Source organism: Coffea arabica, chromosome 6e (assembly GCF_036785885.1).
Source record: "Coffea arabica cultivar ET-39 chromosome 6e, Coffea Arabica ET-39 HiFi, whole genome shotgun sequence".
Taxonomy (NCBI): Eukaryota; Viridiplantae; Streptophyta; class Magnoliopsida; order Gentianales; family Rubiaceae; genus Coffea; species Coffea arabica.
The window spans coordinates 7,990,939-8,015,965 of record NC_092321.1 but is presented as its reverse complement, the minus strand read 5'-3'; the positions used below and the strand labels follow the sequence as shown (position 1 = coordinate 8,015,965).

The window sequence follows — 25,027 nt, the reverse complement described above, 5'->3', positions numbered from 1 at the left end:
GCATTGTACAGCTAAAAAAGTGATTGTGTAAAATGGGGGTTTATTATTAAAATGTTTCTGGCATATTAAATATAGGAGTAAAGAATCTTTGGTCACCGAACAAGCAGCCCCCACCGAGGGAAAAAAAGAGGAGAGAGCAGTTAGATAAAGATACAATTGCTACTGATCTACGAATACGACCGTAATCAATAATTTCATGTGCATGTCCACCGGCATTTTCTCATCATATATCTTCACGGTGTACATAATAATACTCTGGCCAGTGTTCAGTTTCTGCTAATTTTGGTCCGACCTTCCCTTCCCCCCGTCAAGCTTTTGAATAGATTTGCTTCTTTTAGTATCCTTCTTCAGCTTGCACACGACAAAACCATCATTTTGCCAACCAATAATCCATTGCAATTAAATCAGAACAAATAGTTCTTGCACTTTCTCGTTAAAAAGACATACGGATATTGATATTGACTGATAGAGATATTGCTGTGGGTACACGGCACAAAGTCAAGCTCAAGATTTACCAGCTAGCTTAAATGTTTTGGTTCCTCTCAGTTGCGTAGATCTGAGGGCTCTTCGTCACCAATGGGCAAAGCACCAGAACACATGCAGATGCTGGTGAGAATTAACTCTTAACAGTTGAGGGGTCTTGATCAATCAATTGTCAGTGATCATCATTGCGTTAATTCTTGAACGTGTTTTAGTCTTTACTTCAATTTTGCCATTGGGTCTCTTTTAGGCTCTCTTTTTAGCCCCAAGATTTCATCTTTTCAATGATTTTTGGGGGCATTAACGCGCTGTTCATCTGGGTTTTCGAATGAAGCTAAAGGACAGGAAATTGGGTTGATCAAAAGGGACAGAGAAAGCATTTTTTGGAGGGAAGAAAACAAACTCAAAGAGCGCAGGTATGCAAGTAAAGACAGACTTCTTGTTATTTTTTTTTTTTTGGGAGAGAGAAGGGGGGGGGGGGTGTGTGTGTGTGTGGAGGGGTGATGATCTGTGTGTTTTAGCCGCTTCTGCTATGTTTAACCTGCTGAATTTGTCTGTGATCTAGATTAATTTTCAATTTCAGATCTGCATTGCCTCCAAAATTCTCCTCCTCTCTCTCTCTCTGTCTCACAAACACACGCAAAGAAACACGTTTTAACAGCTTTTGCCTGATAAGTTGTAGGGAATTGAAATTAAGGAATGAAGATGACCAATAGCTTCTATTTGAAAATGTCCAAAGAAGATACATTTTTTTAAGTGTATATTTTTTGTATGACAATCACATAATTGTTCTAGACGGCAATATATTGGAATATTTGTGCCGGTGCTTTTTGTGACATTAAGCTAGCTAGCAGAGGAACAGTTGTAAACTATGGACTGACTTTCGAAACCAGCATTAGGCAGACGCAAGCTTTTGCTTGGCAAACTCTAGTCAAATTTAAGCTTGTTTTGTTTTCTAGAGATTAAGCAGTATCTGACTTTTTCTATGAAATTTTATGTGATAGAATATGCCTCAAGACGGTCCAAAGTCGGTTGTATACCGATCGTTCTTCTCTTGTGATGATCCAAAAGGGGTTGTGGAATGTAAGACGAATAGAAAATCCAAGACTGACTCTCTCAAGTCGAAGGAGAAGGTAAAACATCAGAAGAACCAAAAGAATTTGAGTACGTCTTTTTCATTCAAGGAAGAAAGGAAAGACAGAGTCTCAAAAGGGCCGACAGATCATCAGCTACATAATCCTTCTTCATACCAGCTCATGGAAATATCTAGAGGAGCACAAAAAATAAATCAAGTTACAGACTCTTGGCCTGAGGAAAAAGGTTTTGATAGGCAGACCAAAGACATTGCAGAAGAATTGTTGAGGGGAGCTCTTGATCTAAAGGAGTCTCTCACAATGCTGGGGAAGCTTCAAGAAGCTTCACAAATTATGGCTAAGTTGAAGAAAAAGCAGAAGGAAAGGGCCCGAGGTGGAAACCATGAAGGAATTGGCATTGAAAGGACTGTGTCTGAGCGATTTGGATATCACGACCGCAAAATGTTGGAGTTTCAAAATCCAAGACTTTCTGTTGATGGATCCACCAGAGATTGTTTCGAGGAGCTTAGAGAAGTGATAAGAGAGAGCTTTGCCAGGCAAAATCTGTTGCCAAAGGTTTCCAATGAGGAAAAGGCATATTCTGCAGCAAAGACTTCCGAGGAAGATAAGGTTTATTCAGAAGAAAAGCCTTATTTTTATAGAACAAAGTCAGACTTCTCACTGGATGTTCCATCCACCAGCTCAAGCCAATCCTCAATGTTTCACTCCCATGAATTTGACACTTCTTCAGACCTCTCGCTATCAAAATCTATAGAGGAGAAGCCCAAGGCTCCTAATGTAATTGCCAAACTGATGGGTCTAGAAGCAATCCCTCCAAAACCATTACTATCCAATCCTCAGAAGCATTATGGGAAGGACAAGGCACTAAATCAGGAAAGAACGCCATTCGATATTGATTTGCCAATGGCAAGTACGAGGACTCGTTTTACGGTTCAGAAGGTGGATCCACGGCCAATGAAGTTGAATAAACTAACTGATGACACGCAATATAAAGGACTTATGACAGGTAAGTCTGTTGATGGGCCTGAACATCTTTCAAATGCTTCTGAATGGAAGAAAAGGTTTGCTTATGATGCCGCACCCATTGTGATTATAAAGCCATTGCATGTTTCTGGTTTGCTGGACGAAGAGCTTCTCGGGCAGAAGTATATCCATCAAGATTTAGACACCAAAAAGATGCTCAGGAAATGGAAAACTAAAGCAGGGCTTCCTCCAAGACCTAATAATAGTCATGAAGGAGCTCTAAACTCCACTGAGATTCACAGAAAACTGCAAGTGGAAAAAGCTCCAGCAAAAGGGCCTATTCAAGAAAAAGAAGATAAGGACTGTCTGGATGCTTTTGCTAGAAAAGATACTAAATCAGTTAAACGTCAGGACAACCTGTCTTCTACAACAGTAAAAGCTTCTACTCCTGGGAAGCCCAAACTACAGAAGAAAGATGCAAATGAGAACAAAGTTGTTCCCAAAATTCAAAGAGCTGTTGTGAATACAAGGAAGCAAGTGGAAGTTGATACTGAAAAGTTAAGAGATAGAGCTAAATCTCACCACATCAACAAACAAGCATCTACAAATCCCAGAAAACCTGAGAGAGAACCAAATGTTACAAAAGTTCGAGTGTCAGCACAAAAAGGTTCAACATGGGATCCCATATCAGACTGCATTACTCCGACTACATTATTGAACTCGAGTGCTCGAAAGAAGAATGCCAAAAATGAGAAAAGAGCCAGTGAACCTTCAACAATTGTTGTAAGTGATTGCATTGCATGTCTCATATTCCAATTTAGTTCCTTCAGGTTTAAACGGTGGGCATTTTGTTCCTGAATTGTGCCTTTGACTGGAGCTTAATTTTAAACATTAACTTTCTGCTTTTAATATGCAAACATAAATAGAATATGATAATGCAGGTTGAAAAAAAACACAAGAATGATGATGTTCCAGCCGACCCTGAAGTTGGGAACGATGAAGCTTTGACTGCAAAAGGGATCACCTCTTCAGAACAACTCCCTGGTGATGAAAAGAAAGATACTCCTACAAACTTAGGTAAGATATTATTGAATTATGTTTCATTCAGCATAGGGAAGGGAGAAGGGACTATGAACTGGACTTAAATTTTTGCATATGTGCATCGGAAAAGAACTTCAGATGGTAATTAGCTCTTTTCCCCCCTTCAAACTGCATTGTGACTTGTAAGTAAGCTCTAGTAGACAGTCATTCATGTAACTACTGTCATCTTTGAGTATTCTTCTCGATATACCCTGTATTTAACCAGTACAAAGCATTAAGACTCGTTTTGCTTTAACTAATTAGTAGTCAACTGTAGATCCTTTTTATTTATTAAACTTATAATGTAGATGCATCTGAATATGTTAACGCAAAAATAACCTGTTATAAGTTTTTGCCGAGTTGAAAAGACAATATGTGCAGGCAGTAAAAGTGCTTGTCTGTTGCTACCAAAAGACAAGTTTTTACTTTCACTTCCCACTACCTCCTGCCAGACACTCACCCCTACAAGAAAAAAGTAAGAAATAAGTCTTGTAGGCTCAACCTTGTGTACATATGCATTTTTCCTCTTACTTTTCTCATTTACATTTTTTTTTAAGAAGAATGAAACGGAATAAACGGCAAATATTACACAGATTACATGTTTATCGAAAAAACAATAAGTTAGAGGCTAAAATAATTCAGTAATAATTACATAAATTAAAGTAGAAGTTCAAGCTTGCCCAACCTGATAATTTTCATCTGCTTAACAAGCAACAGTCTTAAGAGCATAGGCCTTTTTTCTCTGTTGCCTTTCCTGAACCAATATACAAAAAAAAATATCTACGAAAATAAGTACATCTTTTGTAAAAAATCTGCATGAAATTAGTCACACATGCATGTTAAACGATGATACTCTGTGATTATACATGTCTATCCACGTGCATCTAAAAGGATGACATCCTGTGTTTTTATGTCTATCCCTTTTTTTTCCCTGGGTAATTAGAGAGGTTGGTCAAACATGCTGTGAAGGTTGTTTTCTTAGGAGTTAGGCCTGTTTTTCACAGAAGGCTACAGCTGCTGTCTTACTGGTAGTTGCTACTCAAGATGCATTGAGATACATCCACATTGCCATTTGTTAACATAAGACCATTTTATGGCAGATAATTGCAGTAACAACAGAACTTTTCCTTGTGAATCTACCTATTCTGTCCAGCCCAACAACGGAATCAGATCCATGGATAATGCTAAATGCGGCATCAATTGCAATCTAACTGAGGTGAAGAGCTGTAAAAGGGATAACAACACAAGAAAACTACTTCTGGATAGTTCATCATTTCTTTGTCATGCTGAGGAGCTATTTGAGACTCGTGCATATCAAGCTGCAGTGTCACACAAACCTGGCTTACATTCCCATGGAACAGCTGACACCAAACTGTTACTTGAATGTGCAAAAGAGTTACTGGAACAGAAAAGCCTTCAATATAGAGTTGCAGGTCATCCATTGCCACATATATGCATTAAGAAGTCAAAAATCTGCATCTCCCTTGATCACTTAGTCAATGAGATTTCTGATGGAATACAGTATTTGAGAAGCTACTGTAAGCTTGCTGGTAAGACAATTGTTGTAGATGCTCTTTCTACAGTGCTCCAAAAAGATATGTGGTGCAAGGGAGTGGTGAATGGAGGTTGGGACTTCGGTTGGAGGAATGGATTTACTCTGGATGAAATTGATCAAGTTGTCATTGACATAGAACAGAAAATTTTGACTGGAATCATTGATGATATGCTGATGGATATGGTAATCTAGTACTTTGTACAAAATTCAGTAACGGAGTTAGGGAATCGAGTTCTTTGCTGTGCATAATACTACACTAACTGGTAGGACTGGAAAATATGTTGTCCAGGGCCTCGATAATTCTCGAATTATTATATACCAATATGTTGCTAGAGTCATAGTTCAGTGCAAAATGCATCTTGTAGATGACCATTCTTTCTGCTGAGGATGGCAAACGCTAACCATTTCATGATGACAACATGTTTTTAATTGCTGAATGGTAATGCACTTTTTGGTATGTAATTCCTAAAAGATTACTCTGTTGTGCAGTGTTAAGCTTGATATACAGATGCAGACTGCTCTTGCTCTACATCTGCGGAAAGTGTCATCCTACCGTTAAAAAGAGTACATGAAAAATTGACTTTCTGACATGAACCTTTTCTTTCCAAACTCTCGGGCAAGCGTTTCGCATTTGTAAAATTCTGAGAGCCTTCGACAGGTAAACTAAAATTGATTTCCTTGTGCACTATAGATTTAGGCTTTCCCAGTCCTCAGACAGCTAAAGTTGAAGAAATTTTTAACCGTATAGTATGCTGAAGTAGCTACAGGCCCAAAGGAATAGCCTCAACCAGAACTTAGAGAAAGCAAATAGCCAATATCACCAACTTGCATTGCCTGGCGCACTTCGGTGTTTTGACTAGTTTGTCATACAATACAAAGCCAAGGATAGCATTTAATGACGGTTCAGACTACAATTGCCACAGCTGGAATGGTTGAGAACCTATTCCAAACATTACATTTGGGTTCAATCTGTATCATGCGGTTTTAAAAAGAGAAACACATGGACGCGGTGCTCCATATCCATAGTCAACAAGTGATAATTTCACCCACCAGCAAGGAAAGTTACATTTGGATCAATTTGAACTTCCTCTGGTTCATCCGGTGACAGGGCCATTGAATAACATATTAGCATTTGCTATCACAGCCGACGCATATTCATATTCCAATATCATTAGGTGAAAAGTCCTCTCTTTCTATCATATACAACTACAAGATTTAAGAGGAAGCTCCCTTAAAGATAAGAAAATTGAGGGTCTCTAAAGCAAAATAAGCAAAAGTTCCTTTTGAATGAGTAAAGAAGCAACCAAAATTAGAGCCAACCACACATTGCCATCCACCCCCATACATCTTGTCAAACTCCTGCCAATATGAAACACATAGCCCATTTAGATGCACGCAAGCTTCGTCAAATGAGCACATAGACATATTACATCAGTTCATAAATGTACTGATTGATTAGATTTGTTTGCATCAGAAAATTGGATGGCGTAGCAGATTAGTATCAGCGTACCTTTTTTATGTGGGCTGCTATGGAGGTACAATCAGTAACATCATAAATATCAAGAGCTTCAGAAGCAGAAGTCATTGCTTGAATCTGCATCTTTCTTGGCATATCTGTTTCCTTGATCTGAGCTTTGCCTTCCAACATTTTCTCTCCTCTTCCTTTCCTCCTCAGTATAATGTATGAGTAGCTTACCGTTCAGACAGAACCCCAGAAATGGTTCCCTAATCCATAGCAATAGCACTTTTCGGGCTCAAAAGAAAAGGGTCGTGTACTAGTATTAGAATCCAATAATAGCGGACGGGTTCAGACAGGAAACTTCTCCCCATCTGTCACAAGTATTTTGACTCAGTCTTCCTCTCATCCACACTTTACAGTCGTGAAGGACCAGTATCTTTGTATGGCCTGGGAAAAGTTCCAGTTTGGCACGTACAACCTTTGTATGCTATTTTGTTCTTTTCTTTCGAGAATGGACCTTCCTTACAAATGTAGGGCAGCCGATATAGTTTGATTGCAATTGCAAGTTAAAATGACACCAAAAAGAGGCACCGCTGCTTTTATGATCACCACATAGTTTTGGTGCTAGAATCAAATGATAAATGTTTGCTGCTAACATCTTGTCCTCCATTGGATGAAAAGATGATGTGCAATCTTTTCATTCCCTCTCTAAATAGAGAGCTTCCAAAGCCTCCATGATAGTATTAAGTCACAATTATTTCATTCCTTTCATCAATGAAGAAACCATTTTGGAGTTTATCATCATGGTATTCTTAGAGCACGTGATTTTTGTTCCTTCTAAGAAATATATGCCTTGGTAGTTGGACGTCGATTTAAGGTGATCATCCCATACCCCTTTTTTCGGTACAATCATGAATCATCCCATGTCTTTGAGACAGATATAATTGACTATTTGTTGCTCCGGTAACTACCATTCTAGTGAACAAAAACAAGAAGGAGAAGTTTTCATCATAATATTCCATTTCCATGTTGGACGGGTGTACAAAATGGAAAGTTTTGTACAATAACCTTGTAATTATGCACCAAAAAAAAAAAAGAGTAGAATGAAAATATGTGGAGTGTTTTTCAAAAACTATTTTTTCAAATATAATAAAGATTTTTAAAAGTACTCTAAAAGGTAATCTAAAAATTAGTTTAATTTTTTTTAAAATTTAAAAAAATATCTCAAAATATGTTCTAGAAACTCTTCTACTCTTAAATATTCTAAAATATTTTCTAAAAATATTTCAAAATATACTCTAAAAACTCTGCTACAGTAAAGTTTTTCAAAAACACCCTAAAAAATAGCTAATCCAAACGGAGCTATATTTAAATCTACCACCATCTGTCACCTTGTAGCCTACCAATGTATTTAAATCTAGGTCGAAGAGTGAATTGAAAGAGCTTCTAATTTGTGGTTCGATCGGTTCAACTCTAGTTCAAAATTTTAATCATTTATTTATTTATTTTAGTATAAAAAATTCAAATAAGACGGAAATATTTGTCTTAGAAAATAAAAAAATTAGTAAAAACTAGTTGAACCTTCCAATTTTTACCATCAATTCTTGATCAAGTTTGATCGATGCAATTGAATTTTTGAGTTAATCATTGAATCGGATCAAAGACATGGCCAATTCATGATTCGACCGGCAAAACTAACTAGTTTGATCCGATTTTCAAACCATTGTACCGTACCTTACAAGATTTTTGTTGACTTCACTTCCTTTCCAAATTCTTCCTTTCTTTTATTTTTTAACTTCCATGGGGAAGATTTGAAAATTTCCCCGTATGTTTGGGATGCTAGAACTAGTTTTCATTGTGTCCATGCAAAACATCAAGTATGCATCATATGTCTTTTCAAAACCAGAGAGAGAGAGAGAAGTATGTATGTATCTTGTGTATTCGAATGATAAGTTTGAGAAAGTGTAAAATGTAAATGAGAGGTTCTGGGTTCATAAAAATTATTGGGGTTTCCATTATCACTGTCTATTCTAATTTAACATAGATTCACTCTGCGAGAATCGTACTCTCAAGAATTCAAATGCCTGCTAAATGAGATTCTTGTGCATCAATTAGGATTGTTTGGATTGTAAGTTATTTGGGATTATTTGGAATATTTTTACTGTAGCACTTTTTGTGATGTGATGTATGTGAGATAAAAAGGTAATTGGAAAAATAAAAAGATGTATTGGAAATTGTAATGATGATGTAAGCAAATAAAACTAGGTAAATAATGCTCAATCCAAACAAGTTTTAGCTAGGGAAATGATTTGTATTAAACTGCCATCATTTTGATTCTTTTCTGTTCAAAACTACAACTCCTTGTTTGTTACGCAGAAATGCCCAAAATGGAAAGGTTTTTCCACCCAGGATGGCGAGAAAAAATTTATTATTCCAGGGTTTGATAGACAAGTCAGAATGAAATGTTTATTTAGTTTACAATATTTGGTATAATTAATATTTAAATGTCAGAATGGAATATACTAAATACAAATTTGACTTAATTGCTCTGGATTACTTTATTTTATGTAATATGTCTTATTACTTTTTTTATTTGTTCTGTAATAGTATTTGTCTATTTATGTAAAATTTTGATATTTTTACTTCAAAAATAAATAAGGATTGATATCAAATTTCTTCAATTGTAATACTTGATTCATTTTCATAAATAGATTTTTAAGTTAAAATTTTTCATTTTCATTTACTAGCAATATAATTAGCAGCATAGAATATAAATTACGTGAAGTCAGACAATTATAATTTATTTTCAATTTCGAAAAGATTCAAAAAGGAATTCTTGCACAATTGTTCAAAAAGTCAAAGAATAAAGTATATTAAAACGTTTGTTTCCTAGTATAAAAGAAAATTTTTATTTAAAATACAAGAAAAATTAATATTTATGAAAGTTTACATTCAAATATTAATTGAACTCACAAATAGCCTAAGATATCACAACATAGTGTAAAAATTTTTAAGGATAAATTTGAACATCCTATTATTTAGATATTTTAGGATAAAGGTCGAAAGAGCTTTTCCTTTTTTCTTTTTTTCTTTTTTTTTTTTTGAGAAATGAGATTCTAAAAAAAAGTTGGAATGAGAACGATACCAAATGTTGGAATGAATTGAACAAGTTGAAAAGATCTTTCCTTTCCAAACCATTCCTACGTACCAACGAGGGGTAAGAATATGGTATGGCAATTTGGGAATTTGAACTTATCTAATACTTGTTTACCAATTTCATAAACTTCCTTTATACGTTTCACACAATGAATTAATTAATTGTAATCGTTGTATACCCTGTAAGTCTTTTATTCTTTGTAGTGAACTTGATATACTGGAGAACTTGTTGACTACATGCATTTTCTTCACAGCCACAGGTCAAGTTCATGTATATTAAAAAATTACTTACCTGCCATAAGTGAAATGGCTGCTCAGAACAAAATATATAGTGCAATAATTACTAATAATTAACGAAGATTACGTACCTAATATAGGTTATGGTCTAAATTATTTAGGGTCCTCTAAATTGGAAAATATGCCCACAAAGGCCAATTGGGCACGATTGGACACGATAATTTAGGGAAAAAAAACTTTCTTATTATTCATAAAACACCTTTTTTAACCATCGTTTTTGTTAAAAGTAGAGAGGAATCGATACTTCTCCAAATCGAAGAAAAGATTAAAAAAGAAGGGTTTGGTTAAGAGTATTTATTTTTTTGCAAGAGTGTAGTTAATCTAAAAAAAAAGTGTCTAAATTTAAAGAGATGCAATAAAAGTGAATATATCCATTCACTTGATAAATTAATTTAATTTAGGTGTACTAAATTGCTAAAAAAAAAAAAAAAAGGAGGAAGAATACTAGTTGAGAGTCTCGCAATTAACGTCCTTGATAAACCGGGTCTTTCAATATGTTATTCCAATTGGCCGGACCCGTCATTATTCTAATAGTAGGCTATGAGCTGAAAAATCTGTGAAAGCAAAAATCAAATAAAGGGCTATATTTTGCAATTTTTAACATCTACAAGATTTCATTTCTATAATGGTCCAATAAAGAATCCCATTTTTAAGTTTCTTGACCTAAACGAAGTTATCGAGGAAACAATTAATATAGTGCTATTTGATTAATGCTTGGGCAAATATATATCTTCAAGTGAATTCGTTTCTAGTGCAAAATCGTTAAATGCAACCGATATTCTTAATTAAAAGACTGAAATTGTTATTTTACACATAAAACGTAAAAAGAGTTTGGGAGTTTCTAGAAACCAATATAATAACACTGAATCATATTGTATCCAAAATTAAAGGGGAAATTAACTGACGACAATATATTATTGCACCTTCAACTAATGAAATCTTATTACAACATATTTATTGTAGCATATATTGCGACCTCAGGCAGGAATTTTTTGAGCCTGTTCTACATGGAGCGATCATGAATTTGCTGGCCATTATCTTCAGAAGGTTTGCTTTCCACTTTGCGTGGCCTCACATTTTTCCCCTCGGAGCTGCTGGCGACGGTCTGCTTAAACTCTTTGTTCCTTTCTTCTTCTTCTTTTGCCATGTTAGTTAGGAACCAGTCGATGTCTATTCCATTAGCAATAGCATAAGCAAGTTGTTCTTCAACACTAATTTCATTTTGCTTCTCCATGAAGATGTTATCATTCTTCAACTCTTCTGCGAGCCCTGGATCTGGACCAGACATGGAGCTAGGAACTTGCTTCGATTCATTTGCATCATTGGGTGTCGCCATTAGGAAGTTGACGGAAATGCTATATGGTGGTCGTGTGTGTATTTTACTAGAGCGACGGTACTTTTTATAGGCGGTTACTGTTTATAGTAAGTGTTGTCGATTTAGGAAAATCATTATTATTTTTTTTATTCTTTGATATTTGTTAATGTCAATGTTTTGAGATTACGATTCACGTTTTATATTAAGGTAAGTTTCGTACGACTATTTACTCGAATTCATGATTCGTGTTCATATATTGAGTATAATTTTTGACATGGTTATGTATTTGAGATTTCTATTCTTATTCCTATATTAGAGCAACTTCTATTCATGGTTAGTTACTCAAAGTACTATTCTTGTGCATGCATTTATAAGTTAACTTTAAAATAGTTAAGCATTTAAGACTATGATTCACATTCTTATATTTGTTGTTACATGCAATAAACATAAATGATGAGCTATTGACTTTATATATTTCAAAAAGTTTGGGAAAATTTAGACAGTTTGACACACTAGCAAGTATTTTAAGATAATGATGATAATTTAACATCAACGTTAGTTAATAGTCGACATTTGGAAGAGTTATTATTGTGCATTCGAAGAGTGAAATTTCATGAGTGGGTTTGTCTAGCGGTGCCCGTTGGGCACTCATTATGATATATTCTTGAAAATGTAGGATTAATTAGGAACATTAAATAAATACAATGGAGGGTAGGTAAGATTAACCAAGAAAAGTATATAGATACAAAGGAGGGTAATAATTATTAGAATGTTAGATGAATTTTATGTGTGTTAACAAAATGGGCACCCGTTAGAAAAATACTTGATGATGAATTAATGCAATAGATCTCCAAAGCTTTTCATCATACACATGTATATTATGTATATGGCATTTCATCATACACATGGAAAGAAATTTTTTTTTTTTGTTATTATGACTATTTAAGAAGTTTCCAAATATGTTAAGAATTTCCTCAAAGTAGACAATCGATAATAAATAGAGAAGAACTTTTATTCACTTTGGAGGCTGTAGACAAGTAATAAACTTTGAACTATTAAAAATAATTATGAATTCATCTAATATGCATTAGCAATTAAATTCCTAGGAATAGTTATTAACATTTTAATGGGGATTGTACCTCTTAAAAAAGAAAGAAGATAACAGGAAAAGTTTTGTTTTTTGTTTTTCGATACAATTACAAGCAACCTGCTTCGTTGTCATATATATATATATATATATATATAGTTAGATTGGATCTCATAAATCTATTGAATTAGGACAAATACTAACGTATTGTAATTTTTAATAAAATTACGACCAAGGACAAATACTAATTGTTAGATCATATTACAACCAACCCAGAAATTGTGAAATAAATACTGATAGTATATTGTAAACTTGTCTGAAATCTAGGACCTTTTTCCTGGTAGAGCTCATCTTAATTTGTTTCACGAAGCGCAAACTCCTTCTGGCCAAACAAGCGCTAACTGCTTACGAGTATCAAGAAGAAAATGAGTATCAAACCTCGGTTTGATTAACCAGAAAAACCGACTGAACAATTATATTTTTCAGTTGTCAATTTTCCTTTTAATAATTGGGTTCTAAAACTATTCTCAACTATTAAATCGAAAAAACTGAAATTGGCTTGGATAACAGAACCGGATTTGATAGTAGAAGTACTACTCAACAGCACTGATTATCACTTAATAATTTTCTCCTTTTTCTTTTCAAAACCAATCCCCCGCTAGGAATGTACGCGAGCCGAGTCATAATCGAGTCAACGGCTTGGCTTGAACTCGAGTTGACCGAGTTCGAGCCGAGTCTCAAGCTACTCGATTGTCATTCGAGTCGAGTTTCGAGTCAATATTTTGAGTCTCGAGACTTGTCGAGCCGGGGGTATTTAAATAATATATATGTATTATAATTATAAAATGACCATTATAGATATAACTTTTACGGAATTTACAATAAACTCTTCTTTATAATAAAATTTCATAATGGCAAAAAAGTAATAACATAATTGTAAAAAGACCTAAAAAGAAAAAATATCTCAAAAAGAGAAGAAAAGACGAAAGTGTGTCAAAAAACTTGATTAGGCTCGACTTGATAAGGCTTGACTAAAGATCGAGCCTTATCGAGTCGAGTCTCGAGTTTAAAGTGAGTTCCTCGAGTCAAGTTTCGAGTATCGATTTTTTGTACTCGGTCGAACTCGAATCGAGCTCGAACCTAGGTATATATGAGTCGAGTCAAGCTCAAGTATAGCAATACTCGACCTTGACTTGGTTCGATCACATCCCTACCCCTCTCCCTCCTCCAATTCTCCCAAAACCATCCAAGATATAGTTGCCAATCTGGTTTGTATAGACGAATGGCTGGTCAGCAGATAAACATTTGCACGAGTCGTGGTATGGTAGCTGCCTGATATCTCTCGCTTCCACTTCTCCCACACTCTGTGTCACTCTCTGCCCCACTTTTTATTATATTGCTATTTCTCTTTCATAAACATTATGTTTTAGTTCTTTTTTGTTTCCTTAAAATCCAATAACTATTAATTCAATAAAAAATAAATACAACAGCTTCAAAAAAACAATATTTAATAGAAAATTAAAAAATACAACAAAAAATTCATAAAAAATCTCATTTTTTATACTGAATTAATAGTTATTGGATCTTAAGAAAATAAAATAAAGAACTAAAACATGATATTTATGAAAGAGAAATAGCAATATAATAAAAAATGGGACAGAGAGTGACACAGGATACGGGACAGAAGATCCGTTACGCTTCTACACCAATTATTTCTAAGAAAGAAACTACTGCCATATTATAAACACAATCATAATCGTAGCGAAAGCAAGTTTATATACAAAACCCCAACCACCTAAAACCACGATAAAGAGTTCATACCGGCAAATATTGCCCCCCCCCCCCTCCACCTAAAACCCCTTTCTTTTGAGTTGGAGCAAGACTTTCAGGACAAAAACATCGAGCAACATTCCCCATCTCCACCTCTTCTCCTCACATTGGTTGGGAATAATCACAGGCACCAATGAACCGTCAGTCCTGCCATCTGCAAAGGCTGTCATCAGAAATGCGCCAAAGACAGTTGGTATAAGGCCATGATTAAAGATGATAGCCATAAACACCCTTGACAAAGCAAGTCAAAAAGAGAACAAAGAAATTTGGTTTCTTTTAAGGGTTTCTGTCATCGGGCATTTGCTAACGATACAACTAATTTAGATTTATATGCTAGGCAAGGTTAAAAATGTAGCAGAGCACTTATCCTAGTGATGCACACAATTTGCTTTAGAGATTAGGGAACTTTAACAGGAGGGTTTCTGCACCTTATAAGTGACAACAACAATTTGCGAAGTAGATAGTGCCAAACTTTATTCGTTCGAGGTCAACTAAGTTCCACTGTAAGAGGCTTCTCGAAAGAACAGCAACAACTTGAAACTCAAAACCTGCTTTTGAAAACAGTCTCCTTTTCCATGACCAAGAAACTGTATCATCAGCTAATACTGATCATACGCCACCGCTCAAGGCAGAAGTATGTTTTAAACATAGAAGACAATGCGATGATATGACCTGCTTAAGTATCATAAGCTAAAATGGAGATATTACTTAGGTATTATTATCCTCAAAAAAAACTCAAATTGCTTCCGCTTAAGTATCATAAGCTAGATTCCACCATAAGTTGCCCTAGAATCTAAAATATTTCCCAGCAGATGACTCCAAAAAATAATTTAAGAAAGAAAATTGAACACAGAGAATTGTACAAAGGAATTGGTACTTTTTAAGCCTATACTATTCAAGGAATTGTAAGCACTAAGCACACAAATTTGGATCTTGCCAATCCACCAGACAAATTTAAAGGAAGATCCAGCCATCCATATAACACCGTGATACTTTTTCGGATGGTTCAGCAGGAAACCAACAGGATGAAAAAACCAAACCATGAAAAGACACAATAATGACAAGAGATCACTTGCCAATGACAATGAAGTCAGAAAACAATCGAGATACCGTGCTGTTGTCATGTTCTCCAAATTGGAGTTTACACAGCATATAGGAGGAAAGAACCGACCTTGTTTAGGAGGGACAGATTGAGGAACTGTAAGGCAAACATGATTCTAACTAGCACAGACTAAACAAGATTAATTATCGTTCTTGCAATCTTGCATTCTGTTTTGTCCAAATTGCAAGCATTTAAAGTGAATAGAAGTTGCAAAAACCATAAGAATATCCCAACACTGAAACACGTTGACAAACCACAAAAGTCGTAGTTTGACCCCCTTCTCAATCAGCTTAAAGCACCAATTTGAACCCGCTTGACAGAAAGTCATCTCTGTCAGAGAACAAAAAACAAAAAGATACAAACTTTATCAAGAAAAGAAAGAGAAATGGAATCAAAACATGTAAGCTGCTACTTATCACTCCAGGAAAGAAAACTTCTATAATCTTACAGTACTACTCTAATACAGAACAAGTAACCCCGGATCCAGGAATCCCTTGTCTGTATCGATAGTACATGCATGAAGCAGAAATGCAAGAATGCACGATATCACCTAAAAAAGAATTATTCGTACAGAAACAAAATACTCCTATAATCACGACTGCCGCAGTCCATAGAAATGAGCCAAGATCACGAGTAGGAGGACAGAAGGCTCTAAAGGTTTACCTCTTCGGACCAGCTTTCGGGTTCCCCCTATCTTGGGTTTTCTTCTTCTGGTGGACTTGTTGAACATCACTGTAAGGGAGTTTGACAAGGCTTGCCAGACAAACATCTGTATTAAAATATTTGGGCCCACCATGAATCCTAACACTCTTCACAGACTTTTCCTGCAAATCAAACCACACGAGGCAGCTAGAGTTTTGCTCCAAAAGGACTTGCTTCCCATCGTTTGAGTAACCTATTGGCTTCACTTGCTCAAAGGACTGAATATGAGTAGGCTGAACAACAGAGCATATTTTGATCCAAGATTCCCTCACCCCGTATTCTTTCATAACCCAGAAATCGACGTGATCGCGATAGTAATTGCAAAACAAACCAATGCATTCTCCCAAAACAACCAAATTCATGAAAAAATCCCCAGCCAAGGTTTTAGGAAGCGGCAGCAGATGCCACTCCTCACTTCTTATATCAAAAGCAGCGACTTGATTGGCGGTACCCAATCTCGGACTGTTACCCGCAATCCAGTGCAATGCATCGCCCGCAAAAGTCCCGCCAAGTTTTAGATACCGAATAAAGTACGGACAATCTTGAATCTTTCTCCACTGATTGGAGTTCAAACTATAGACCTTAACTTCATTCTGGAAAAAGTCATCCTCCCAACCAAGGTGAAATTGGGTGACTCTTACGACCTTATAATCATCATGAACAGAGTCATACCCAAACCCAGTTTCAGAATGCCATACAAACCTGCCACATGGGTATTCAATGGAGGTTGGAGGTAGTTTCTGGTGCTTTCTGGTGGATGGGTTCCATATGATGCTGTCTTTTAAGGTGGTGGACAGAAACAGCAGCCCGTTACAAGAACCCAGCACTAGAATAGGCGCGTCGATGGACGGCGATAATGGAGGGGTAAGTTTGGTAGGGTAGGCCACGTTGTCCTGAAAAGAATCGAAGTCGGCGGAGTAGATTGATGAGGCGTAACCGAGGATGATGGTGAGATTACGGTTAGTTTTGAGGGAGCGGGAGATGTGGTTTTTTATGAAGTCTGGGCTGTCTATCAAAGCCAGCCATGGTTTTGATACGCACTTGAACCTTAGAAGTGACTTCACCGGTAGGAAGGTGAGCAAGTAGGAGATTACTTCCGCCGGAATGTGAGCGTCACGCTCCGACATCTTTTTCGGAGCAGGATCAGAGAGTGTTACCAAGCCAAGCGGTAGGTAGCAGGGCAGTAGTAGGTTACTAGGCTACAAGTTCCAACTTCCAGTTACTCAAGTGCAACGCTCAAAAGATTATGAAGAGGAGAAGGCGCAAACGGTTCTGTCTTTGGCGGTCAAATCTCCTCCACTAGAACCTTTTTTTTTTATTATTATTTATTACGAACCACCAGGCCCAAGCTTGATAAAGCGTTTCGCACTGTAAGAGGTGTTATAAATTGGGCCAATTCGTATTTGAAGAACAGGCCGATAACATCTCCCATGGGCCATGTTCAATCAGTTCTAAACCTCTAAGAGTAGTATAGCCTTTTGATGCTTCACTATCATCGTCACTGTGGCTAACAAGAGTTTGGCTATGTCCAAAAAAAAATAAAAAATGAAAAAGAGGAAAGAAATTGACTAGTACTCCACAAGGGAAGATTGACAATATCCAGCTCACAATCACAAAACAAGGCTGCGACTTCCATTAGCGCCATACATACTTCAGTTTCCACGTCTATCTATTGATAGTCAGCAATGGCTGCAAATTCAAACAAAACCTATGGATTTTAAACTGGCAAAATGTCATTAATTCCTGCAAAGCTCAAGTTAAATTTTGGGCTTTACTTTTTACCTAGCTAAAGCTCTACCAATAGATCTTATTCTTCCCAAACAGACAAACCGGAACCACCGCAGGAGCATATTTTGAGGATGATAATTGATTCTTAAGGTCCGTCTATGTCATTCCTGTATTTACATTACCATCCGCCCGCAGATGCAAAGTAGGATGATAATTCTTTGTTTTTTGTAAGTGCTAATATACGGCGGATTGACATAGGATGATTTGTCCGGATGAAAATGCCTAAGAGCCCCAAAAACCACAGCGAAAGCTGACATTCAATGATCCGCCACAACTCACCAAAACCCACTCCCTTGCATACTGCTTACAAAAATTATGGAAGCCCACCTCCCCTCCCCTGTCTATCAGGCATCAGCAACCATTATGCCACTCCCCCATGACCGTGAGGTCACTGGTCAGGACCAAGATCCCAGTCCCAATCCAGCCTTCCTCCGCGTTGAATTTTTCCGGTTTTACATAGTACATTATTATTGTTAATCTTAATCACCCAAGGGCCAAAAGGTCTGTGTTTATTTTTCTTGAAGTCCTCACATGTTCCACTACCTAACATTTCCCCAAAACCCAACCTTTATTCCACAAAACAAATACTCCTCCGTCCCACTTTGACAGTACCATTTCTTTTTTCAAACAGTTTAACAAAATGTAGTTAACTTTGTTGGAAAAGTAAATTTAAATTGCTATTTTTCTAAAATATCCTCACATTAAATAGAGTACAATTTTATGGGAACTTGAATTAATGGTAAAAAAAGAATCAACTCTCATTAAATGAGATAGGTTTATAGTAACAACAACTTACATTGAATAAGGGCATTTTAGAAAAATTAAAATACAATTACATTCTTCAATTGGAAAGTAAATTATAATTTGGGACAGACGAAAAAAGAAAACGGGATTATCAAAGTGGGACGGAGGGAGTAATAAGTAAAAACAAACCACAGTAGTAGTTAGTAATACCCCCGCCCAAAAAAACAAAAAAGCCTTAAAATAAAATATTCCTGGTGCTAGCTATCTTACTTCTTCTGCACTTCCTCTTTTTTTCTTTCTTTCTTTCTTTTGAGTAAAGCAGGAACTTTTTGGACTGTGTTTGGGGATTTGACGGAGTCATCTGGGTCGTGGAGTGCTTGGACTGAGGTGGGCTTGGAGGTGTTGGGTGAAAGGTGGTGTTTGAGTTGAACTGGGGCACTTCTTGTGCGGGGCAAGTAATATGGGTGATGACAACAAGTCCGGGATAGCTGGGGTTATGGGGAGCACTAGTCGAGAAAGAGATCGAGAGCTTCTAATTCCCGTCGCTGATTCTGTTGATGCTGACGATGACTCCTCTTCCAAGCCCTCTTCTTCTGCTTCCTCCTCTCATCATCACTCTGGCCGGGAGGTATGATTTTCTATTTCGTTTTCGGAAAAATGCTTTTGTTATGGACGAACCCTTTTCTTTTCATTGGTGGATACTGCTTTGATATCTTTGAGATCCATTGATGGGTTGCCCGTATATGTACTTTTTAGCTATTCCATGTGGTTCGTTCTAGGGTTTAGGTGATCTTTAATTTATGATTTGATGCTCTCTGGAACCTTTGTCTGCATTGAGTAATCGATATAATACTCGTTGAATTCCATAGACTAAAGTTAGGCCCGCCTTTAATGATGGGTTTCAAGTTGGGATTTCGAAATGGCATTTGATTTACTTACTTTGAGGTATGTTCTGCATAGAAATGATTTCAAATTGTTGGGTTGCGGGTGGTTTTTGTTTCATGAGAGATGGCAAGGAGAAAAGAAAATGCTGAAAGTAGCTGGTTTGTTTGATTTTGCAATATTTCTTTTCGGCATTCGGTTCATGCTTTCCTAGTATAATTGAATTGATATCAGTCCAAATTAGTCAATATAATTCGTTGGGATAAGAGGAGTTTATTTGTATTCTTCATGGTGCTTCCGAATTCTGCAGTAGCTCATAAATATGATTGCATTTTTGCGTGTAACCATCAGGGAAATGCTTCCCCTGCTGTCGTACTAGGCGTTAACTGTCGGCATTAACTTTTCTAGTCTATTATTTTTATTCATTGTGTCTTAGTTCTTGTCTGACAAATTCTTGGTGTCTTTACTCACTCCAGACCTTCTACAAAGTCATTAGGAGCTGGGCTTCCAAGAAATTCATGACAGGATGGTACTAATTCTGTTTTCCTCTTCAATCTGCTAGTCTCACATCTGATATTGCCCGTGAAGTGTGATTTTGCTCTCTACAAATATTTATACATAGTTTGAGTTTCCCTCAACCAAATTTTGATTCATATGTTTCATGCCCATTTTCTGTGCACATTTAGTTGCTTAAGGAAAATGGTATATCTGGTTAACCAAATTAGCAGATATGCTCTTCCTCTATCTGCCTGGTATGCCAAAGCGGGAAATCCAGGAGTCTTATATACTAAGGGGGTGCTTGTTTCATGCTCTGGAATTGGAATTGGAGATGGAATAATACACAAAAAATCAGTATCGGTTTGAACCCCTGGTATCATTCTACAGACTGGTGCTTGGTATAAACATAGTTGGAATGGTATCAAAATTAATTTTTCATTTTTTTAATTATTGTTCTCTTTCCTGGGTTGATAATCATGCTCACCATCAGACCACCACTGAATAACTACCAATCCAAATCTTTTTTGGTTCTTTGTTTAACAATTACCAACAAAAACTCATGACTAATCAATAAAAGATCTGGATGTTTGTCATTTTTCCCTTTTCTCAAAAATTGCAACTAGAACTTTCAGACATTTGCAAAAAAAATTTCCAAAAGAAAACGGCAAATTTCTTCCTCTACTGAAAACTGTTAGAATCACCATACAATGCAATCAAGTTGGAGCCCTTCACAAAGAGAAGAGAACATAAGAGATCAATTGTGATAGGAGGACGATTTGATGGCAAGGGAGGAGAGGAAAGGGTCTACTGGGGCAATGGGAAAGTCACGGGCAGTGGGAAAAAAGGAGGGATTTGTCAGATGCCATGGAAAGGAAGAAAATTGGAAACAAAGTAGGAGGGGGTGTTGTCAGATGCCGAGGAGGAGGGAAAAGTGGTCAGAAACAAGGGAAGAGGGAGGAGTTGTCAGATGCCATGGGAGAGAGAGAAGTGTTGAAGCCAAGGGACGAAGGGGAGGCTCGATGGTGGGAGTCTAGGAGAGGGAGAAAGGAAGTATTTTATCAAAATATTTTATCTTTTATTTATTCACTGTTGGAAATGAATTGAGGATTTTGAGTGATTCCTCCCAATTTAGTCAGGAATCATGAATCCCCAAATTTTTGGACATGATTCCAATATTTCAATGCTCATTACAGTGTACCAAGCACTAAGTATTGGAATTATCGTCATTCCCCATGCCAAAACTCTCAGACCAAGCGGCCCCTAATTGTTTTTCTTTTGTTGTTCATGGTCTTAACTTGCGTTCTTTGGTATGATGCAGGGGAGCTTTTTTTTAGGGGTGGTTTTTTTTGTTGGGGGGGGGGGAGGCATGGGTGGGTGGAATGTTTGGATTTTTCATTACAGGACATAAACAAAAGAAACAAAAGGTGACACCACTTACTTTTATTGTCTGTTATGGAAAGCATGTTGATCTTGGATATTTACATGTGAAAATAGCAGCAGTTATGAATTTGCTGAAGTACACGAACAAAGAAATCTGTGATTGTCTTTACTACTGAGTTTGGTATCTTCATTTGTTACAGTTCTCCACATTCCTGCATTTGGGGTTCAACTCTGCTTTTTGATGTGTAGTTGTTGCTCACTGTGTCTTTTTTACAGTGTCATTCTTTTGCCAATAGCTATTACGTTCTATATCACGTGGTGGTTTATCCATTTCGTTGATGGATTTTTCTCGCCCATCTATGCACAGCTTGGAATTGATATTTTCGGTAAGCATCTTGGCAAGATTATGTTATAGTTTTACTGATATTCTTAAAATTTAATTAACTAGGATTGGCTATGAACAACGCAGCTATTGAATTTCAGTCCTTTCCTACAGTAATCTTCAGTTTTTTACTTCTTCTGAGATCAATTTTTGGTAATGGCAGTCTAGAGAATATTGATATAGTTATTGGATCTCTGATGCTTATGCATGCTCCTATTTTTCATTAGGCCTTGGATTTGTTACATCCATCACTTTCATTTTCTTGGTCGGAGTATTCATGTCCTCATGGTTGGGGGCATCTGTTTTGAGCCTTGGAGAATGGTTCATCAAGCGCATGCCCTTTGTTCGTCATATTTACAGTGCTTGCAAGCAAATTAGTGCTGCCATATCTCCAGGTGTTGTTATTAATCTTATGCTTCCTCTCCTCTCGACTTTGACAAGAATTAGATCATGACTAAGTTCACACTTTTACAGATCAAAACACCCAGGCATTCAAGGAAGTGGCCATCATACGGCATCCACGCATAGGTGAATATGCGTTTGGCTTCATCACTTCATCTGTCATTCTCCAGGTATGAAGAGACTTGGATTCCTTGACTGTGCATTTTCACTTTGTGTTGGAGATCCATGGTTTACCAACTATGATCATCTGCACCAGAAAAACTCTTTTTTAACTATGAAAGTTTTTGCTGTTGCTGACTTTCTTTGATGCTTTCGTAGCTAGTTGTGAGCTTGTTTTCTCTTGTTGATTTCCTGCCGTTACTACTATTGTTTTATTCCACTGCTGTTGATAATGCTGTCTCATGCTTCTGATTTCATCTGTTTGCTACTGATTAGCAACCTGGCTTCATACAATGCATGCTTTGTTTGTGTGTGTTTTTGGTTGTGGCTCAGGAAGTGTCCCGTATTCTATTCTATATGTATGTTGATGCATAATTTATAAATTGACTAAACAGTAAACTGACAAGCAAGATTCAACCTTGTTACTGCCACAACTAAGGAGTTATGCATCAACTTTGCAATTAGATAGCCACATCATCTGCTATGAAGCTGAGCGCTTTGAGAATCTACTCTACCCATTTGTTGCCCCCTCCCTTAGTTTGACATCCTAGTTTCACCTGAAGCTTCATGAACTGAGTTGGATAAAACCAGAACCGCCTCCTCCACTAAAATATCAACGCTTGTTTTCTTGTCAGACTGGCAACTAAATGACTGTTCAGGTTATGTATACAAATGGGAAAGTTGTTGAGTACTTTTTTACATGCATAATGTTTGTATGTGCTTTGTAAAAACACATTAACGACTGAGTGTTTGTTGTAAATTGTCTGGGCATTATTTGAGAAAATTTCATTTGAGGCCTGATTTTCTTGAACCAGAATTATTCTGGAGAGGAAGAACTATGCTGTGTGTATGTCCCAACAAACCATCTCTACATTGGTGACATATTTCTGGTGAACTCCAATGAAGTTCTTAGGCCAAACTTGTCTGTCCGAGAAGGAATTGGTAAGAGATCCTTTCATATGTGAATATAGACTGCCAATCATTTGTATTGTTTACTTGTATGGATTGATATCCATATCAACTAACCCTAGTTCTTGACCTGGATTCTTGCTTTCGTGCTATCCTTATATAATGAGAAACAAGTTGTTCTTTTACTATCTCTTGAATGCTCATTGTGGGACTCGATTAATGCGTGCCAACAAGTTTTCCTTTATGCTTGCAGAGATTGTTGTTTCTGGCGGGATGTCAATGCCGCAGATCCTTTCGACATTGGATCCGAGAATAGTTCAAGTGGACAGGATTAGTCCCGACAGAACTTGAGGCTGATGACCATAGCCTTGGCCAAGCTGCTGGTTCCTTCATATTTCAAGCTGCTGATATATTTGCCACACGACTCGATACCATAGGCATACTGAACTGCAATGGTTCTCCAATCATTTGCCTCGAAGTCTTATTATTGTTGTCACATATTGAGGATCCCAAAAGGTGAAAATGTAGGGCTATAGCTGTTGTGTAGAAATGCAGTTAGTTCCCAAGATAAATTCATTTTTTGTTTCATCTCCTTCCTCTTACCATTAGCCTGAGTTTGTCCACACATATGGTGTCTACTGTCTTTTGAGCCCTGGTTTTCGCAACTCTTCATTTCCCGAATTGATGAATGAGATTTTGTACATACAGAAGGCAGAATTCTTCACGATTGTAGCACATCTCATATTAAAATACTGAATCTTACGCGAGTTTTGGTGAATGTTTCCATACATTACTTCAAGATAGTGTGTTAATCTATGTAATGTCCACAACGTGGCTTTGCTTAAGATGCAAATGGCTTGGTTAAGGTACAGGTTCAATGCAAATTTGGGTCCCTCGGCTTTCAATTCTTAAATCCTGAAACTCTTGCGAGATTAGTGGATCCAGTTGTAGGGGTTAATAACACGACCCTTTCATGTCAATGGCTATAGTTAACTAACCCATGTTTTACCCCTGCAATTTTTTTTTTTGGAGGTAGTCATTGTTTTATTTTGATGTAAGAAGCTGATCGCCGGATTGACTGGAATGGTGATGGTCCAAGCGGTAAAAGTATTCAGTTTCGTCCTAAATATGACTTTTACTTATTTTAGTGTGTTTCCACCTAGTTTGTTGACGGATTCCAAAGTTGTACGGACGGATATGTGGAAATCGATTACAGTAGATTTTGGCTCCGTAACAGATGATCTAAATCATTATAGAAGTTTGCTAAGTCTACGGGGGGAGTTAAAAAGAGAAAGAGGGGGCATTATGAAAAGTTAGGAGGAGGAAAAATAAATAAATAACCTACGCGGTCGAAGAAAAAGCCATTGGAGCATAAGCTTGGAGAAAAAACCATTTTACTTCTTTTTAGGATAGATATATACAAGAAAAGGAGGTACGAATTAGTTAAGATTTTGTAGTGCCCAAATACTTGTATATTTAATCTTATATTCATATTTTCTCTCTTTAATATATATATTCTAATTTTAAGGTTCAGTTGCAATATTGCGTGGTAAAACATCAGACATTGTATGTGCTAAGCCTAAACGCCTGTGTTCAGAGTCGAAATATCCGGACATTCAATTCTTGAAGAACGTATCCATTTACTCTCGCAGGAAGAGTGAAAAAATCTGCACCATCTTTGCTAGAGAAATATGTAAAACGAGCTATGATATTGTAACTAATGGTACAACAAACATTTCATGATTCTGATTTACGGGATAACA

At 36.8% G+C, this 25,027-nt stretch overlaps 4 protein-coding genes and 1 long non-coding RNA gene across 8 annotated transcripts; 2 read left to right on the top strand and 3 right to left on the bottom strand.

The window, feature by feature from the left end:
• The first annotated feature begins 207 nt into the window (after positions 1–207).
• Positions 208–5,643, top strand: LOC113693686 (uncharacterized). 3 transcript variants are annotated; one of them, XM_072054906.1, is made up of 5 exons: positions 208–609; positions 815–896; positions 1,485–3,320; positions 3,464–3,614; positions 4,718–5,643. In XM_072054906.1, exons 3-5 carry the CDS (start codon positions 1,488–1,490, stop codon positions 5,362–5,364), a joined length of 2,631 nt encoding a protein of 876 aa, XP_071911007.1. In that variant the 5' UTR covers positions 208–609; positions 815–896; positions 1,485–1,487; the 3' UTR covers positions 5,365–5,643. The 3 variants fall into 3 exon arrangements, with proteins under 3 accessions (XP_071911007.1, XP_071911006.1, XP_027068090.1); XM_072054905.1 differs by having other exon boundaries at positions 731–896; XM_027212289.2 differs by having other exon boundaries at positions 215–896; positions 3,479–3,614.
• Positions 3,601–4,675, bottom strand: LOC140009434 (uncharacterized). Its single transcript, XR_011816854.1, has 3 exons — positions 4,303–4,675; positions 3,957–4,079; positions 3,601–3,829 (listed from the first exon to the last, which is right to left on the bottom strand). It is a non-coding gene; the product is annotated as an uncharacterized lncRNA (long non-coding RNA).
• Positions 5,644–5,980: 337 nt separating the features above from the next.
• On the bottom strand, positions 5,981–7,099 carry LOC113693692 (dynein light chain 1, cytoplasmic-like). Its single transcript, XM_027212296.2, has 2 exons — positions 6,683–7,099; positions 5,981–6,531 (listed from the first exon to the last, which is right to left on the bottom strand). The coding sequence occupies exons 1-2, from the start codon at positions 6,818–6,820 to the stop codon at positions 6,388–6,390; spliced, it is 282 nt and encodes a 93-aa protein (XP_027068097.1). The 5' UTR covers positions 6,821–7,099; the 3' UTR covers positions 5,981–6,387.
• A 7,253-nt stretch (positions 7,100–14,352) lies between these two features.
• On the bottom strand, positions 14,353–17,360 carry LOC113691475 (F-box protein CPR1-like). 2 transcript variants are annotated; one of them, XM_027209620.2, is made up of 3 exons: positions 16,082–17,360; positions 15,673–15,748; positions 14,353–14,479 (listed from the first exon to the last, which is right to left on the bottom strand). In XM_027209620.2, exons 1-2 carry the CDS (start codon positions 17,245–17,247, stop codon positions 15,709–15,711), a joined length of 1,206 nt encoding a protein of 401 aa, XP_027065421.1. In that variant the 5' UTR covers positions 17,248–17,360; the 3' UTR covers positions 14,353–14,479; positions 15,673–15,708. The 2 variants fall into 2 exon arrangements, with proteins under 2 accessions (XP_027065421.1, XP_027065420.1); XM_027209619.2 differs by having other exon boundaries at positions 14,353–14,470.
• A 1,557-nt stretch (positions 17,361–18,917) lies between these two features.
• On the top strand, positions 18,918–24,042 carry LOC113697572 (protein LIKE COV 1-like). The gene is made up of 7 exons (XM_027217250.2): positions 18,918–19,280; positions 20,011–20,063; positions 21,689–21,798; positions 22,022–22,189; positions 22,269–22,366; positions 23,171–23,297; positions 23,518–24,042. Exons 1-7 carry the CDS (start codon positions 19,113–19,115, stop codon positions 23,613–23,615), a joined length of 822 nt encoding a protein of 273 aa, XP_027073051.1. The 5' UTR covers positions 18,918–19,112; the 3' UTR covers positions 23,616–24,042.
• The last annotated feature ends 985 nt before the right edge of the window (positions 24,043–25,027 follow it).

What these genes read in the sequence shown, in the direction of transcription:
- LOC113691475 (XM_027209620.2), bottom strand. Translation starts at nt 17,247, where the DNA reads ATGTCGGAGCGTGACGCTCACATTCCGGCGGAAGTAATCTCCTACTTG. An exon ending in CCGAAAGCTGGTCCGAAGAG is followed by an intron (nt 15,749 to 16,081) that starts GTAAACCTTTAG and finishes GTTCTCTGACAG; the next exon opens with AGATGACTTTCTGTCAAGCG.
- LOC113693686 (XM_072054906.1), top strand. Translation starts at nt 1,488, where the DNA reads ATGCCTCAAGACGGTCCAAAGTCGGTTGTATACCGATCGTTCTTCTCT. An exon ending in GTGAACCTTCAACAATTGTT is followed by an intron (nt 3,321 to 3,463) that starts GTAAGTGATTGC and finishes AAACATAAATAG; the next exon opens with AATATGATAATGCAGGTTGA. An exon ending in AGATACTCCTACAAACTTAG is followed by an intron (nt 3,615 to 4,717) that starts GTAAGATATTAT and finishes ATTTTATGGCAG; the next exon opens with ATAATTGCAGTAACAACAGA.
- LOC113693692 (XM_027212296.2), bottom strand. Translation starts at nt 6,820, where the DNA reads ATGTTGGAAGGCAAAGCTCAGATCAAGGAAACAGATATGCCAAGAAAG. An exon ending in TAGCAGCCCACATAAAAAAG is followed by an intron (nt 6,532 to 6,682) that starts GTACGCTGATAC and finishes TCATATTGGCAG; the next exon opens with GAGTTTGACAAGATGTATGG.
- LOC113697572 (XM_027217250.2), top strand. Translation starts at nt 19,113, where the DNA reads ATGGGTGATGACAACAAGTCCGGGATAGCTGGGGTTATGGGGAGCACT. An exon ending in ATCATCACTCTGGCCGGGAG is followed by an intron (nt 19,281 to 20,010) that starts GTATGATTTTCT and finishes TACTCACTCCAG; the next exon opens with ACCTTCTACAAAGTCATTAG. An exon ending in CTTCATCTGTCATTCTCCAG is followed by an intron (nt 22,367 to 23,170) that starts GTATGAAGAGAC and finishes TTCTTGAACCAG; the next exon opens with AATTATTCTGGAGAGGAAGA.